Source organism: Rhopalosiphum maidis, chromosome 1 (genome assembly GCF_003676215.2).
Source record: "Rhopalosiphum maidis isolate BTI-1 chromosome 1, ASM367621v3, whole genome shotgun sequence".
Taxonomy (NCBI): domain Eukaryota; kingdom Metazoa; phylum Arthropoda; class Insecta; order Hemiptera; family Aphididae; genus Rhopalosiphum; species Rhopalosiphum maidis.
Window position 1 is genome coordinate 46658219 of NC_040877.1, and position 17844 is coordinate 46676062.

At 27.0% G+C, this 17844-nt stretch overlaps 2 protein-coding genes across 5 annotated transcripts; one reads left to right on the forward strand and one right to left on the reverse strand.

Moving 5' to 3' along the window:
* Positions 1-10: 10 nt before the first annotated feature.
* LOC113550091 (rab5 GDP/GTP exchange factor) lies at positions 11-7882 on the reverse strand. 3 transcript variants are annotated; one of them, XM_026951723.1, is made up of 11 exons: positions 7523-7882; positions 7133-7310; positions 6084-6196; positions 5021-5275; positions 4407-4533; positions 3934-4297; positions 3631-3759; positions 1102-1212; positions 768-914; positions 455-649; positions 11-160 (listed from the first exon to the last, which is right to left on the reverse strand). In XM_026951723.1, exons 2-11 carry the CDS (start codon positions 7291-7293, stop codon positions 71-73), a joined length of 1692 nt encoding a protein of 563 aa, XP_026807524.1. In that variant the 5' UTR covers positions 7294-7310; positions 7523-7882; the 3' UTR covers positions 11-70. The 3 variants fall into 3 exon arrangements, with proteins under 3 accessions (XP_026807524.1, XP_026807526.1, XP_026807527.1); XM_026951726.1 differs by lacking the exon at positions 11-160 and having other exon boundaries at positions 566-705; XM_026951725.1 differs by lacking the exons at positions 6084-6196; positions 7523-7882 and having other exon boundaries at positions 7133-7291.
* Positions 7883-8027: 145 nt separating this feature from the next.
* LOC113550092 (ras-related protein Rab-18-B-like) lies at positions 8028-12200 on the forward strand. 2 transcript variants are annotated; one of them, XM_026951728.1, is made up of 6 exons: positions 8028-8145; positions 8862-8960; positions 10421-10538; positions 10598-10789; positions 11424-11546; positions 11856-12200. In XM_026951728.1, exons 2-6 carry the CDS (start codon positions 8893-8895, stop codon positions 11955-11957), a joined length of 603 nt encoding a protein of 200 aa, XP_026807529.1. In that variant the 5' UTR covers positions 8028-8145; positions 8862-8892; the 3' UTR covers positions 11958-12200. The 2 variants fall into 2 exon arrangements, with proteins under 2 accessions (XP_026807529.1, XP_026807528.1); XM_026951727.1 differs by lacking the exon at positions 8028-8145 and adding an exon at positions 8247-8467.
* Positions 12201-17844: the final 5644 nt, after the last annotated feature.

Here is a 17844-nt window from a genome sequence, read left to right on the forward strand (position 1 = left end):
ACACAATATGATATATATATATATATTATTAACAACATTTTATATTAAAAACTTAATACAATAATTATACTTATTGCGTATTCATTTTTGAATTAGAAATTTCTTTTCCTCCAGTTTCACATGGTATACTAGGTATTTGCCATCCTTGTATAGATATTTCCTAAAAAAATTGTTTAAAAATAAAATTATAAATAAATCAATTAAATAAATAAAATATAATATATTTTATGATATAAGATAAATTTAAAATTAATTAAGCAGAAAATATTTAAAATGTAAGTTGTAGTTTTTATAAAATCATGCATTAAATCCATCAATTAAAATAAATAAACAGAAGATTTTGATTTAAGATCATTTTATATTGTTTATGCATTTTATAACAATCATACAGTGATTCTTAAAGAATATTTTCATTATTTTGTTATTATTTGATATATCTTATCACATATCACACCTGAATTTCATCCAACTGTGGTTGTACATTTATTGTAGGTTCTAAACTACTACCAGCAATTTCATTATTTTCTTGTGGCATATTAAAACAAGCATCTAACGAATGCAATGATACTGTTTCGGCAGAATGGATGTCCCAAGAATCGACATCTGTACAAGAAGAACTTGTACGAGTTCTTTCTGCAGGTTGAATAACCTACACAATATTATTCTATATATAATAATATTGTATTGACCATTTGTTTATACCAACTATGAGTATTTTCATAAATTAATTTTAAAAATAATAATCAATATAAATGAGAGAAATTAACCTGTGGTGTCATAGTCCACGGGGATAAACTGGAACATATAGGGTCATAATCATCAATACTAACAGCAATGTTTTTATTTGATTCATCACAATCATCAGTAATAGTATATACTTCTTTTAATACTGCAAATTGGTCCATAAAATTATCCTGTGCAAAAAAGTTGTGTTGAATGTTATGAAATGATTAATTTAATAAATTATAGATACTTAATATATCCTATTGGTTAAGTAATATTTTATAAAAGTATATTTTTTTTAATAATTTGTATAATTCTAAATATATATACTAAATATGAATAAGTTAAAAATTATTAAATGTATAAATAAATGAGTACCTTAAAATTAGACATTTCGTTCTTAAGTTTTAATGCATCATCAACAATCATTATATTTCTTCTTTTTAAATCTGCTAATAATGCCAACTGTTCAAACATTTGATGCATTCCCTAAATTGAATTATATAATAGAAGTTTAAAATTTGAGATAATTATAATTTACATCAGTGGCAGTTTACATGTTTTATTTTTTGAATATAGTCAGTGGCATATTTTGCATGGTTTTTTTTTTTTGGGGGGGGGAGATGTCCAGATATACATATAGGTATATACTTATTTGTTAATTGGTTGCAATATTTCTGTCTTACATCTACTATCACAAAGCTCATAATATACTCATCAAATATTGTAATGAAACATTTTTATTTATTTAATTAAAAGTAGTAATTTTTATGTAATTTAAATCATACAGGTATAAAATACCTAATTACAAACATAATTATTACTATGTATTTGTTTGTTAAATTCGATACCAATGATGCTATACGAATAACAGTTTTATAAATAATTAAAAATATAATAGGATAATAACAGGGCCGGACTGGGTAGGGTGCGGCCCCCCAATATAATAGCAGCCCTACTCTCTCTGACCATAGGTGTATTTATTTAAATACAACATAATTAAATTCATATATAGTATACAACTAATTAATTAAACTCAATAAGTATAAAATTTCATGATAAAAGTTTTAATAAAAGCGATGAAGAATTTTTTATAATTTCCAAGACATCTTGTAAATCAACTTCCTCCAAAACTAGTTTTTCTGCTGACATCATCATAAAGGTCTCTAATCATTCTTGGTTCAATGAGGGAATTTGACAAACAATAATATGTGATTTGTCAAATTCTCTTTAACATTTATCGACTTTAAATATTGAATTTTTTTTTTGGTTTGGGGAGTGTCCAGACACCGTAGCCACCCCCCCCCCCCCAATATGCCACTGCACATAATAGTGCACATTCAAAAATATAATTTAACAGATGTATATATAAATATAATGTACATGTATTATATAAAAAAAATAGTTATTGCTTGTTTAATAAATAATATATCATTTTTTACTTTTTATTTTCTTCAAGTAATATACCTATATGTTAAATTGATCAGTAAAGTTAATTTTAACTAAAGACAATGAGAAAAATCTAATAAGAGTAGGGAAGGAAATCAGCCTTAACATAAATGGAGAGAAAACAAAATACCTGATTCTATCTAAAAATAGCACATGACAAAAAAATTAAAAATAGAAGGTTTTTCATTTTAAAGGGTAGAATATTTCAGGTACTTTGAAGCGTTAGTGAATGAAAATGTGAATAATCATGAAAAAAAAAAAGAAAGATTGATAGGTAACAGCAAATAGATACTATTTTGGTATATTAACACTGTTTAAATCAAAATTACTTTAAAGAAGATAAAAGATAACATTGTATAAAGTTTAAATTGAATCCATAGGTGTGTGAGGTGTGGACAACCACTAAGCAAATGAGAATATATTGAATGTTTTTGAAAGGACAATTTTTGGATAAAAAAAGATTGAAGAAGGTGAATTTTAAGTTAGGATAGATGAAGAGTTAAGAAGATTATTTGGAAAAATCCAACATTATAGGAGTCATGAAGTTTAGTAAAATAAAATGAGTTGGTCATGTTTGAAAATCTGAAAGAGTATTGGAGAACATAAAAAATGGAAACTGAACACAAAACTGGCCTAAAGAATGGCCAAACAATGGCAGGCAGATAGAATCATGGAAGACCTTAGAATAATTGGGGTGAGGAAAGGGAAGAATGTGGAAGAAGTTTTAAGGGATGTTGTTATGGTAATGGGCCTCAATAGCTTTTAATTATGCATCAGAAGAAGAAGACAATTTATTTTTATTTTTAGATAATTATACAATTTTGACAAATTCAGAATAAAAATGGAATTTGACAGTAACATTTAATGTAATGTATTCATTTGATTTTTAAGTAAAACCATTTAAGTAAGTAAATTTAAAATTAAATAATAATACACTCATTAATCTAGTACTATAAAAAATACAGAAATATGAAAAACATATTATTGTTACAATAACTGTATATACTTTATCAGAATATAGATATTGTGTAAGAATAAAAAATTATCATTAAAAATCTTATTATATGCATCGAAAAAAACAATGCAAATTAATTTTTATATAAAATTGAAATGTCATGTTATGACATGTTTTAATTTTTATACTGTATTATGGTACACAATATAGTTATATTAGCTACTTTATACATGCTATGCTTGATCACCGTGCAACATTTAACAGCAATTGTGCTTTTTTGCTTTCAAAATAACCCAATACCAATATATATTTTAATTTTCCATAGTCAAAATTTCTATCCAAAACTTTTAAAAAATATAATCATGAAAATCTTTAAAAAGTAATCAAATAATAATTTAATTATTATTTTTATTATTAAAATTTATTAGGTAGTACACATATTATACATAGACTATTACTGATTTACAGAACACTAAAATACTTTAAAAATTAAATATATTTACTTCGCATATAATTAACGCAGAATCCCAGGTATCAGATACTAATGTTCCATTCATGTACTGCTCGAATTCTTCAGTATTCATACTAAGAAGTTCTGCATTAATATTTTCAATAAATGATACAGCACAGCACTGCAAAAATATAAAAAATAACTCAGTAAATAAGTAAATATTAAAAATACGCAATGCTAATTTTATTAGAATAACTGATAAAGTGCATTTTCATATTGATCTTTATTCTTTAATATTAATAAAATTTAATAAAGATACATTATTCTAAATTGTAAAATATTAATAATCTATTACCAGGTTGGTAAAATAATATCCAGCTTCTCCAGACATCAGCCTTGAAGCATTACAAAATCTAGTTACGTAATGCAAATTAGACTTAAGTCTTACAGGATTTGCTTTAAGAACCACAAATATGAGGACAGGTAAGAAATCATCAGCAGATGCTGGTCCTTTCATTCCATTGTTTCCACCTTGCAAAACTCCAAATATATGTCGACAACATCTAACAACACATGCCAGTTTGTCTTGTGGTGCTGTAGCTGAATCCATATCTAATAACTCTAGAATTGCTTTATATACTAATTCAATAATTTGAGCATTAGTCTTGTCAATATCACAATCTAAATGTTTAGCATTCACCCAATTTAACTGACGGATCCTAAAATGGAATAATATCAACTAATATAAAATTAACTAATCAATTTCACAATAACATAGGTATTTTTGTTACTAAAAAGTTAATATAATTTTATTAGTTAGCGAAATACCGTTTCTGTATAGCTAAGTCTTCCTCTTCATCAGCTAAAGTCATACAGAACAAAAACTTGTATAATTTTATCATAGAGTATTTTTCTGCATAATCCAAAATTTTTTCTTTCTTTTCATGACTCAATTCTAGAAATAATTTTTAAAAATTGTTTATAATAATAATTAATAATTATTGGTATTTATATATTTAATTTTAAAATAGATAAGTATGATAGAATGTTACACAATATATCTCATAACCTGAGTGGCTGACTGCATTTTCTTTTTTTTGAGCCTACCTTTATAAGACTATACCTAATCAAAAAGGATAAGTTTGAGTATGTATAGAAAATGTAAATTAGAAATAAAATCACAAGATGATCAATTCTGTGTAATTAGAGATGTTTTTTCATATCTACAATTAGCATAAAGCAAGTGAAAGACAGAAAATAGTATGATCAAGAGAGTACTTATAATTATAGATTATTATAGTACTTATAAAATATAAAAATAATATAATGAAGAAATTTTATGGGTCTTTTCAATAAATTCATATGCGAGTAAGTCATCTAATTTATTCTAAATACCTATGAGCATTGAGCCTACTTAAAAATACAATAATTTTATACAATACCATCATAAGAATAATTATTATTCAACATATCCAGAATGTTTTGATAGAAATGTTGAGTGTGTTCAGACTGAATATCAACAGGGCTTTGTAAATGTGACATCATCATCATTTGACAAAAATTGCGAATTTGTTTTTTTAATTCGGTGCGCAAGGATTTTGTTTCAGACAAAATAGATAAATATTCTGCATCTACTTGATCCAATTTCTTTGCAATAAGTGGATCATAATCTTTTTTAGATTTTTCAGATATTTCATCTAAAAATAAAATCAAGTATAATTTATTATATTATAAGCTTAATTTGTTATTTTTAGGTATATACACAACATATTTAATAATTGAATTAAAATGAAAGTTGTGCAATGTGCTTACAGGTTTTGATTTAAGAGATGTGAACCACTCACACTATTTATTCAAACATATAGTTTCTGAGTTATTAAGCTTAATACATTTTTGTAATATAGTCCATAATAATTCTTCTTTAAACATAATATATAAATAAATATAATATTTAGTCTCATTTTTATTATGTTTATCATAATATATGATTTAAAAAAATTAATATTAATTATAATCAAAAATAAAATATATAAATAACCCTATTGGAATTGTCACATTTATCTCTTGTGATTACCAGAAAAAGTATAATTTTTGCATATTGTACTTTATGACTTTATGTTTTATAAATTGTATATAACTCATGAAAAATAATAATATATTACTTACTATAATTTAAATACTCATAACTCCCATACCCTCTCAACATAACATATGTTAGACATACACTATTATCCTTAGAATGTAAAAGTTTAATAACTTAGAAATTACTCATTAGAATTTTGATTTACATATAACATTTGAAAAAAAAATCATTGTAATAAGCAATCAAATATGGTATCATTGAAACTAAATCATACAAAATTAATTTGTATACCTAGATAATTATAAATTCTTAAAAAAAAATTGAATTGCCAATTTAAAACTTAAAAAATAAGAAAATATTTGATAAAAAAAATATATTTTATACAGATAAATATAAGTAATTATATAACTACTTTAACAAACCTTTGGATTTAATAGTATTAAACATTTTCAAGTATGACAATTTAGATTTTTTTTCAGTTAAACCAACTTTTTTTAAATCTTGTTTTGTACTACTCTTGTTAATTGGTACTTTTCTGAAAAATATATTTAGGAGAAACAAGTTAGAATCAGTTTGTTAAGTTGTCACTCTCACTGAGATGAATTCCTGTTAAGGATATTTCCATGTTATCTCGACTACTGAAATATTTCCAAGACTACCTATTATGATCATCCTTGGTATTTCAACTACTGAAATTTATTAAATAATAAAAAAAAGTATATATGCGTATTATATTATTGACATTTAATTAACATTTTGTTAATAATAGTAATAATTCAAATTTAAATCAATTCTGAAACACAATAAAATTTAGTCAAATAAACATTTGGATAACATCTAAACATTTGTATAGAAAAAAATTTATATATTAGTTTAAAACATTTAGTTAATAATTTTTTTAAGGAGGAGAGCAGATTTTAAGATCCATTAAATTTCTATTAAATGATGGATTGTTTGCAAGGTTTTGTGGCCAAGCAAATTCAGTCAGGTATGAATATAATAAATTGTACATCAAAAATAAAATAAAATTGTACATTATGATTATACAGATTACAATTCGGACATATACATTTATAAATAGATTCCTATTCGGAGTTAGTCGAGCTAACCTAGATGATTCTAACAGGTAGTCTTAGAAGTATTTGGGTAGTAGAGATAACACAGAAGCACCTTGTAAAGGCATGCATGTCTTTTAGCCTCAATATAAAAACATTTTCAGAGTCTTTGTGTCCCTTAATAATTACTGAATAAGCTAGACTGACATTTTTTAGAACAATATATTTAGTAATTATTTAGATTTAAAATAAAAATACAAAAGTAAATAACGTTTACCTCTACTATACAATTTTAAAATTAATATTTCTTTTTTTTGCTAGAACATATCTCAAGTTTAACTAAATAACAAATATTATTATCTATGCTATAAAATTATAAAATATTATTCTATAATTTTTATAAATTATCTACATACTTAGGAGAAGCATTCATCCGCCTATGTTTTTGTATATCTTTATAACATTTTGAACAAAATCCATCCCATTGTGGATTACCGTAATAATCACATCCATTTGCTTTTTTACATTTTAATTCAGCTTCTCCAATGCGAAAATTTCCTTTTTTAAATGACATCATTTTGTTGATAAGCAAACCTGAAAAGAATGTTATTTATTTAAGTTATTTTTATATTGACAGTAATCCAGTATCATAAGGAAAGAAAATTATAATATAAAATATAAAAACATAGTAACTAAATAGAAGTCGTCTAGTCAAATAAGTAATCAATTAAAGATCTATTTTTTAGTTTCAACACAAGTTGACTTGAATTTAAATAGTATTTATTAAACCAATGTAATCTACTTACTAGTACTTGGTTGTTAATATATTATTTTTAATTGTGGTAGTTATAAAAATTATTATTTACTGTTATACTGAAAAACTAGAATTAACAAAATACGATAGTACAATTTTACACTGGACACTGGACAGTGAACACCGAGATATTATTGATACTAAATTTCTGAAACTGAGTATAAAAAAGATTAAATTAAATGTGATATCACATATCTGTGAATGATCTGTGCTATGACCAAGGTAGAGAAAATTAAGGTTAATTAAGGTTGATGAATGGACATTTGTACAAAATGCTCTACTCTCACAATCCAATTTTAATTTTTTTTTCTTTATGGTTTTGTAGTTAGTTGGACCACAGAATAATGATCATACTTGTACTTTTGATGGTCTGCTCTGCAGCTGTGAACATAGACTTATAATATTATTATAACATTTTAAGCCTATGGCTGTGAACTGTTGGACTTATCAATTGTTAACGTGACGTCACAATTGCTAGTATATCTGCTTATATCACGAACTACAATAAGATATAAAGATCTGTGTGTTATCAGCTATCGAAACATAAAAAACAATGATGTATACTATATTATATACTATTATTATAATATGCTGTTAATATTATGCCTAAATAGAGTAAGTACCAAGTAATTAGTAGAATATAAAATATCTATCAATTATCGAGTGTTATTAATTGACTGGTCTTATTTGTAATTTGTAAATATATTCTTCATTTCGGTGTAAACAAAAAAATTATATGTTATTACTGATTATTGCTGATTAGTATATTATTTCCGTAATACGCAATATCATTATACATTTTTATATTATATAGGTAATACTTACCTATTAATGCTCAATATCAGATTTAGTTCTGTTTACGGTTATTAAAATTAAAAACATCTCTCGAGTGTGGAGTAATTACTAAATTAAATTTGGTATTTATGAAATCATCAAGGTAATATTTGCTTTATCATTTATTTTAAAATCTTAGTTAGTTTTAAAATCATACAATTTAGAGGTTTAGGTATTGTATATTTCTAGATGTATTTTTTTTTGTTTTTTATTAGTACCTATTAACTAATATGAATTATTATATTTATGAACTGTAATTTTTATAACATTGCTATTTTATTTTAGATTTCCATCATTTTGATAATTACATTCTAAAGCTATACTTTTCAAGTATAACTAACTCACTTTGTGATGTATCTCATAAATACAATTTATTAATAACTGATATGTTATTTATTATATTTTTAACTTTTTGATATGAAATATTATAATTACATAGGATATAAATTAATATAATTATTAAATTATAAATAAATTATCAATTTGATTAATTCCAGGTTATAAATACAAACAGATAAAACAATTTTAATGGATCCATCAGTTTTAACAACATTAAAAATTTTATTAATTGGTCAAAGTGGAGTAGGAAAATCATGGTAAGCTATATATTATATAAATTACAAAAACAATATTCCTAATTTTAAAATCATAAATATTCATACTACTTTAGTAAAAATTAATAATATTATACCAATATAAAGTAAATAATAATTATTTAAATATAATGAGGTAGTAGTTATTATCACTATATGTTATTATATGTAATTTATAAGTGTTTTTGCTATATAGGTACTAGATAAACAATTTGAGATTAATAAATTTGTATAATTTTTTACAATGGTAATTTATTGTAAAAGGTGCCATAATAAGTATACTGTTAATGTTTATTCCGTTCCAAAAAAGAATACATCAGTTCTGCATATTTTTCCTCTTCCACCGGTCACTACCCATTTCATTATGTGGGAGATGCAGGCTGCTAGACGAAAACTAGTTGCCGCCTGGTGTATTCTTTTTTGGACCAAAATATAGTGTACTGTAAGCATACTAATTTAATTGTTTATTATAATGGTGCTTTTTTCCTAGAAAGGTGATATTTTTCTAACTACCATTTTATATTAACTAAATAAAACATACTAAGTACATAGTACAAAAAAAAAATTATTAACAAACACAGTGTATTATGCTTAAATACATACTTCTATAATTTAACTTATGTAATTTTACCGAATCAGGAATTTTAAATGTACCAAAATATTGTATTCTGTAACAAATATTTGTTTAAGCAAATAATTGTGTTTGTACTACTCAATATTCACATTAAATTAATCGCTCATCTGATATGAACATCAAATCAAATATCTAGGATTTATATTTACAAATATTCACTACTAAAAAATAAAAAAGGTCAATTTTTATTGAAAAAAAAATTAAAATAAAAAAATCTTAATAATTTTACAAAATTTTTAGTCTATATGCTTTTATATTTTCTCCAAAGTTCCATGGTTTATTTGAAATTTATCAAATAAATATAAAAACAATAGATAAAATTGCTGCTATTTACTAAGATTTCACTAAAAAATCAGAATCTGCCCAGATACTTCATGTTAATTATGTTAGTTCAATCTCAGCTATGAGATAATTATTTTATTGACAATGCCATTCTTACTTTTTTTGTTTTATTTTTCATTATAAACAGATTGTAAATATTCATGAATAAATTACTATGTAATAAAAAAAATTGTTTGTGCTACTGTTACATAATATACTATAAAAACCTTCCATTTATACCTTCTGTTATTTATTTTTACATTTTATTTATTTCATGCAGAATATTTTAAGATATATTTTAACATAATTAACACTATTTCAGTTTTGTTCATAAATAATTTTTACAACTCATCCCATAATTTATTTCTAATTATTGCATTTTGTCTATCAACTAATTATTATGAATTTATTTTATTTATTGGAAGTTTAATACTTCTAATTAATTTTTTTTTTACTTATATTTAAGTTTAACATAATGTTGATTTAATATATCTGTATTTGTTTTAAGTTTGTTATGCAGATTTACAGATGACACATTTAATGAGGATAATGCAGTTACTATTGGTGTAGATTTTAAAATGAGAAAAATAACTGTTGATAATAATAATATTAAGCTAGCCTTATGGGTAAGTTATCAAATAATTAACTATAAGAGCAAATCGATTCATTCAAAATGATTATTTAGGATACAGCTGGACAAGAAAGATTTCGTACTCTGACTCCAAATTATTACCGCGATGGTCAAGGTGCAGTACTTGTTTATGATGTTTCAAACCGTGATTCATTTACATGCTTAGAAACGTGGATTAATGAACTTAATAGATACTCAACCAAAACCAATATTATTAAAATGGTTGTTGGTAACAAAATTGATCGGGCAAGTATATGTGTAGAAAATACAATATGTATTTAGATATAAACTCATATTTTATTAATCAAATTATAGCAGAAACACAGAATATTTATTTTTGAAGTGAAACTTCTTTACAGAGGGTACAAAAAAAAAGATGATGGTCGGGCACAGTCGGTCGTCACACAGAGTGCAAGCGACTATGATACAAGAAAATTTATTATATTATAAAAAATATTGATTATTATTATTAACTTAAAGTTTGGTTGATAGACTGTTACCTTGTCAACCAAATCGGATTAATGTGCTATTAAAATGCAACTGCTTGTTTATGTAATTTTCATTTATTTATACCGATAAAAAAAATTAATTGACTAAAAGAAGTTTCACTTCATTCGCGCGTACTTGTTACACGCACAATTTTTTTTTTTTAATTTAATGAGTTGTGTTCTTGTGTTTGTTTACTAAATCTAAACAAATTTGAACAATTTATTTATAATCATAGTATTGTTTATAAAATATTATATTAACTAAATATTCGATAAAAGAGTTTTACAATCACATTTTTTTTTTTCAGCAATAAATCTGAGAAATATTTAACTACTATTTTCTTATAAATAAACATATTAATAATATTATTAAAATTAATTTTTAATTAAAGGAAAGACAAGTCACACGAGAAGAAGGAATTGCTTTTGCTCGTCGTCATCAAACATTATTTATTGAAACTAGTGCTAAAACAAAAGAAGGAGTATATATGGCATTTGAAGAATTAGTTAGAAAAGTAAGTTAATTATTTATGAAGTACTAAGAATTATTTGTCTCTTGTTCTTGTACAGCAAGATTTCATTAATATAAAAAAATTAAATAACATAAAATATTAATGATTCAAATATTTCTTTACATTTGTATTATAAAGTTAATATTATATCTTTAAAATCATTTTTTATTGAATTATTGGTCTACATAATGCATATTAACTATAAAGTTTTTAGTTTCTACATAATGTGAGTAATTTAAGATCATATTTCATAATGCTCTTCTTTAAATACGTATTTATTTAATTAATCAAATATAATTATTTTGAAAATAGATAATAAATACACCAAGCTTATGGGAAAAGCTCGAAGATGCCAATGTTGTTCGATGCAATGATGATCATTCAGTATCAGAAGAGAAGTATTGTTATTGTTAACTATTTAATCATTTAAATATTTATGAAAGGTTATTTTGTTTTAATTTGTTAGTAGGCTAATACTTTGTAAGTATATGATATATTATTTGTAGCATAGAAGAAATATGCTGCAGATGAGTCCATATACATATAAATATAATTAGAACATTTTTGTTATGTATTATTGCACTTTAAAATAATTTTTAAGGTTATATTTTTGGTTGTAAACACTCATACAATTATTAAACTACTATGGAATACTAATTTATTAAAAACGTATTATTATTTTATATCATAATTATTAATTTATTCCATTGAGATTTATTTTACAGTGATTATCTTAGTTTTCCATGAATTTATAAATTATTTATTAATTAAGTTGACAAATAATTCTTTTTTATTATTTTAATTACAATACCTAACATAACAATAAGTTAATTTGATTAATTAATTTATATCACAAGATATGAACAACACAATGAGAAAATCTGAAAATGCCATTTATTTTTTAGTATGTGTGTTGGTTTTTTGGGATTGGGAGTATGATGATAGTAAATGAGTTGTAGAGTAATTTATCAAACCATAACTGTTTGTTTGGCATTAAATGATTATTTGAAAGGGTAGTCTTTTTAAGTGTACTTTACTTTCACTTATCAGTTATATTTGAATTTTTCCATGTTGATAAGCTTATTAGTTAAGAATAATCTAGAGCTAATAGCTATATCGCCTGAAATAAAAATCAATTGAAGTTATAAATCACTGTATTATATTTATATATTTGTAATATTAACAATTTAAATGTATATTTGTAATTTTTACTTTTTTTAAGTCAACTAAAACATTAATAATGATTAAAATTAACAGATATTTAATTTGATATTGTAATGATGCTTATGTGATAATATAAGCATAAAATATGTTTTTGTCAATGAAATTTTCATTTTTTGAAATCCTTATTTCTTGTTGATAAAAATTGTGTTTTATATACTATTTTTTAATCAATATACTATGTACACACTTTATATAGTTAAAATAAATGAAAATTTTTCTTTTAATAATATAAAAATATTATTAAGAAAGCTACTTTTTTAATAATGAATGAATACTTAAGCATATTAATGTATACATCTCATTTACATATAAGTAGATATCACTTTGCTTTACAGTATGTACAATGGATCACTGTTACGGAAATGCTATATCAGAATTCAACTGAAATATTATAGTATACCTAATAAAAATGATCCTGACCGTAAATGGTTTATTAGAGTATATTTATAGACATAAATTGGGGGGGGGGGTTTAGCCCCCTATATTTTTTAAAGTTTTTCAACAGATTTCAGGTTACTTATTAGAGGAAATTATAAAATTTACTATGTAATTCCTAATCAGGATATCCGATAGGTATGTGTTATGCTAACGTTTAAGCTTCATGTATGAATTTTGTATTATAAATTTGTAATAAAATTAAAATGATTGAGCTGTACGTTAATGTTTTACAATGGCAATGATAAAAAGTTATGTATTATACTTATACGCGATTAAATAAATGATTTTGAAGTATAATATTAATAAATGAAAGCACTGATTTAATGGTGATTGGTGGTTACTGCTTACTTATGAGGATTAGCAAAAGTGAAAAAATTTTAATGGGAACCAAGCTAATATAATGCCGGAATACACATTTGAGGATTGATTAAATATAAAATAAATAAAAATGATATACCTAGGTATTGGTATATCTTTTCATATTATTATTATTACTTTAGTTTTTTTAGTTATAAATTTATTAAAAATTATCAAATTATATTAAATGTATCTATAAACATGTTTACATTTTGGCTCTTGATATCATTATATTTATATATGTGACCCTCGAACTTATTCATGTTGGCCATCCCTGCTATATAGACTATATAAATTTAAGACTAGGATATGTTGGGGTCCTTAAAAACAAAAATAATTTAGAGAAATCAATAACATTAAAAAATAAGTTAGAAAAGTTTAAAAATGTATTATTTATTATTAATATTATGTATTACAAAAAAGTATTATAAATACTATAGTGCAGTACTATAGTTTATAGTATTATTAGTATTTATAATCAATGGTATTACTTATACATTTTTATGATTAATTTTTATAGCTATGCCCTATGCGTAGTATTAATATAGCGATAACGAAATTTTTAATTTAATAATATTAATACTTTATACTTAAAGTGTTACTTGGCGAAGAGTATAGGCAAAATAGGTACATTTCTGTAAGCCTGTAGTGTTCTATGGTGTTGGTATATAAGTATATACCAGAGGTATTTTCAAACATTTTTAAATACAGCACATTGCTGTGCTCTTTACAAAAATTTCACGGCACGCTAACAACTTTTCACGAATTTTTCGTCATTATTTAATGTTTATATTAAATCACTCTATTAGATAAATAAAAAGTATTTTTAGATTTTAGATGTTGAAAGAAGTGATGAATGTATTGATTATACAATGATATGTTTTTTGTACATAATTTATGTATACACGATAAGTATTAAATTATAGAATAGTTTTGGATAAAATTGGACCAAGTTTGAACTTTGGATAGGTTAAAATTAAAAATTCCCAATACTTTTTTATAATCAGGAAAAACAAAAAAAAAAATAAAGAAAAATTGACATTTTCAGGTAATTTAATTCAATATGAATTAATTTAATTTAAAACCCGATTTTATTATTATTATTATTTTTTTGTGTAACTTAAGAAGTAAGTTTGTAAAATTTATAAGATGATTTCTTATTCATATAAATAATATTTAGTTCATACTGAAAACATATGATTTAAAAAATATTTAAAGGTAATTACTTTTTATAAACATTTTAACTTCAAACTTGGAAGAAATTACATATTTAATTATTTTATTGACGCCATTTGTACGAAAAAAAACCAAGAAATTCAATTTAATATAAAAAACACCACAACGGCTCTGGATGACGGTTTAATGAAAACGAGACCGTAGACACATTGCATGTATACAAAGGTGAAGACGTCTAGACGAGTATAATATATTATTCAAGTTCGGTTTGCGTTTGCGGGAGGCGACGGAACAACAACCTGTGCTACACCAGCAATCGGAGACGTACGCACACAATATACGTATAATCAGTTAGTATCAGCGTATGTGGTGGTGACTGAGATATAGCACCGGCCGGCATCATCCGAAGTGTAAATTATGGCATTTTTCGATAACGGCGTAAACGACGTGAAATTATACAAAGACGCAATCTGTCGCTGTCGACGATACAGTATAGTTGACGGACCGACGACGTGTGGTGGTTCTCAGGATAAGACTCGCACAGAACGGCTGTAGCGATGCGGGATCGGGGGTACGAAAAAGAGGAGGCACTACGGAGTTTGGTGATAAATCATCAACGTTCGTTCTCAAGCACCCCGTCGTGTGACGAGTTCACGATTGCCGCACGCTCGATTATGGACGCGTTTCTCCCCCTCCGTATGGCGGCCAGCCGAACGACACCCGCCGTTTACAATCGCGCGGCCCGGCGGCGAGCGGGACCGGAGTGGACGACGATGCTGCCGCAACGACACCAATAGCAGTCATGGGCTATTGTTACTGGTTTACGGCGAGAGCTCGACAATTAATCGTTACGGAACAATGCGACCGACTGCTTATGATGGTCACGAAACGTCATAAACAACGGTATAGTAAGAGCGAGACTGCATTGCACGTACATAGGTTACGACAAACGGCGGAGAAGTTGGCGTGCGGCGAACAAGCCGGACAACAACGATAAAAATACTGAAGCGTTTAACACCGAGTAGGTGCCACGAAGTGGTGGCACACTCGGACGCACGTCATATACGACGTACACCGCTGACGAATGGCCGAACGCAATCGGGGACGCAGATAATACGGCGACCGATAAAGAAGCCGATTGAAATCGCAAATGGTATTAAGTGAAAAAAAAAAATAAAAATAAATCAAATATCGTGTGATATGGGATTACGGGTACTCACAACCAATAGTCAGCATGTTTTTGAGTGTTGCAGCGACGACGTCTAGGTAGCGGTGGCATGACGGTACTGAACGAGATCCATGTATATTATGTACAGTAGAATCCGCTTATTTGGAACAACCGCTTAATAGGGACAGATTGGCGTAGTCCCGAACGAATGTATCGGTTTATTAGTTATTCGGTTAATCGGGACAGTCGGATAATGGGGACATACAGGCCACCGCCCAATGTGTCCAAATCGAGCGGATTCTACTGCATATCATAACTGTGGCAGCGAAGACGATATATATTTATTTATTATATATCAAAATATTGTAGTGACATAAAACTACATCACTGACATCGTGTCACGGACTAAACGGGGCATATTAATTTGCATCGGCATCGACATGTGCTCGGAATATGCTGTATACACGCATTATACAATATCAACCATCGGGCGCTTGTCTCGCCGGACGGCAATTTAATCGGGATTGCTGTTAACCGCCGCAACGTCGACCCGTGAAAAATTTAATATACGGTATTATTGTCGAGCGGCGTCATTAACTGCGCTTTTACAGCTAACCACCATGCCACCAGAGTCTTTAAGTGGCCAAATAACGTGCGTAGTTAACTTACGCCCGGGCGCGATCCCTGGCCGTTTTTTACTTAGAAAACTAAATATACGTATTTTTAAGATGGAAGCGTACTCACGATGCCTCTAAAAACGCGTTGCCGTGCATGAGGGACTGTCGGACTCTCTTTTTATATCAAAAAAATGTTGAAAATTCAAATTTTTACCACCTCAGTACGGTAATAACCACTTATTTGAAAAAAACTCAATTGCAAGTTTTCGCGGTGAAGAATTTATTTTTCGACTCTGAAACTTTACACGCATCGTCAGACAGATTGCTGAAACGGGTTGCGCGCAAAAAACACGAAATATTCGATATATTATTTTTTGTACTACGGCCGCCCACGGCCCCTGTTCGTTTTTCCACGTTTTTCACCTAAAAAACTAAATATACGTATTTTTAAGATGGAAGCGTATGGGCGATGACTCTAAAAACGGGGAAACCTGTACAAGGGACCGTCGGACCTTTCTCCTGTATTAGAAAAATGCCGAGAATCCAAATTTTAACCACCTAAGTACGGTAAAACCCGTTTTTTTGAAAAAAACTCGTTTGCAAGTTTTCGTGGTGAAGGATTTATTTTTCGACTATGAAACATTACACGCATAGTCAGACGGGTTGCCGAAACCGTTTGCGCGCAAAAAAACACGAAATATTCGAGATTTTTATTTTATATTACTGCCGGCCGCGGCCCCTGGTCGTTTTTTGCTGTTAGACTTTTCATAGACCTGTAGGCTTGTAGGGAGGATTGTGATCTAAAAATTACTCCAAACTGGAACGGATATGAACCCTCAACCTGCATTTCCCGTGAGAACACCACTGAAGGAAATGTATATCGAGATCGAGTCCATATCAACAACTGTACCTTACAATGGAGTGACCGACCGGTAAATCATTACTTTTATACACGCGCGTTTATGCAAATACGATAATATTCGTGATATGTTGTACTTATTTCACGCCTATTCGAATGGGTTTCGACTACATACAAGCGGTAGCAGTATGGACTAACATCGGCGACTACATCCGTGGTGATTTTATATTGTACACAGTCGACACGAGACGGCCACTCATCTTTCTCATGCATCGTGAACACCAACGGCTTACAACGACCGCATCTGTCCGCGCTCGGTAGCATAAAAACAAATTAAAGGCCGCGGGTCGCAACCACCGAAAATAAAACCGTCGAATGTCGATGGCTTGTACCGATAACCAAGACGGGTCACAGGCACATTATTATATCGGCCACTGATTGACAATAATACTGCATATATAA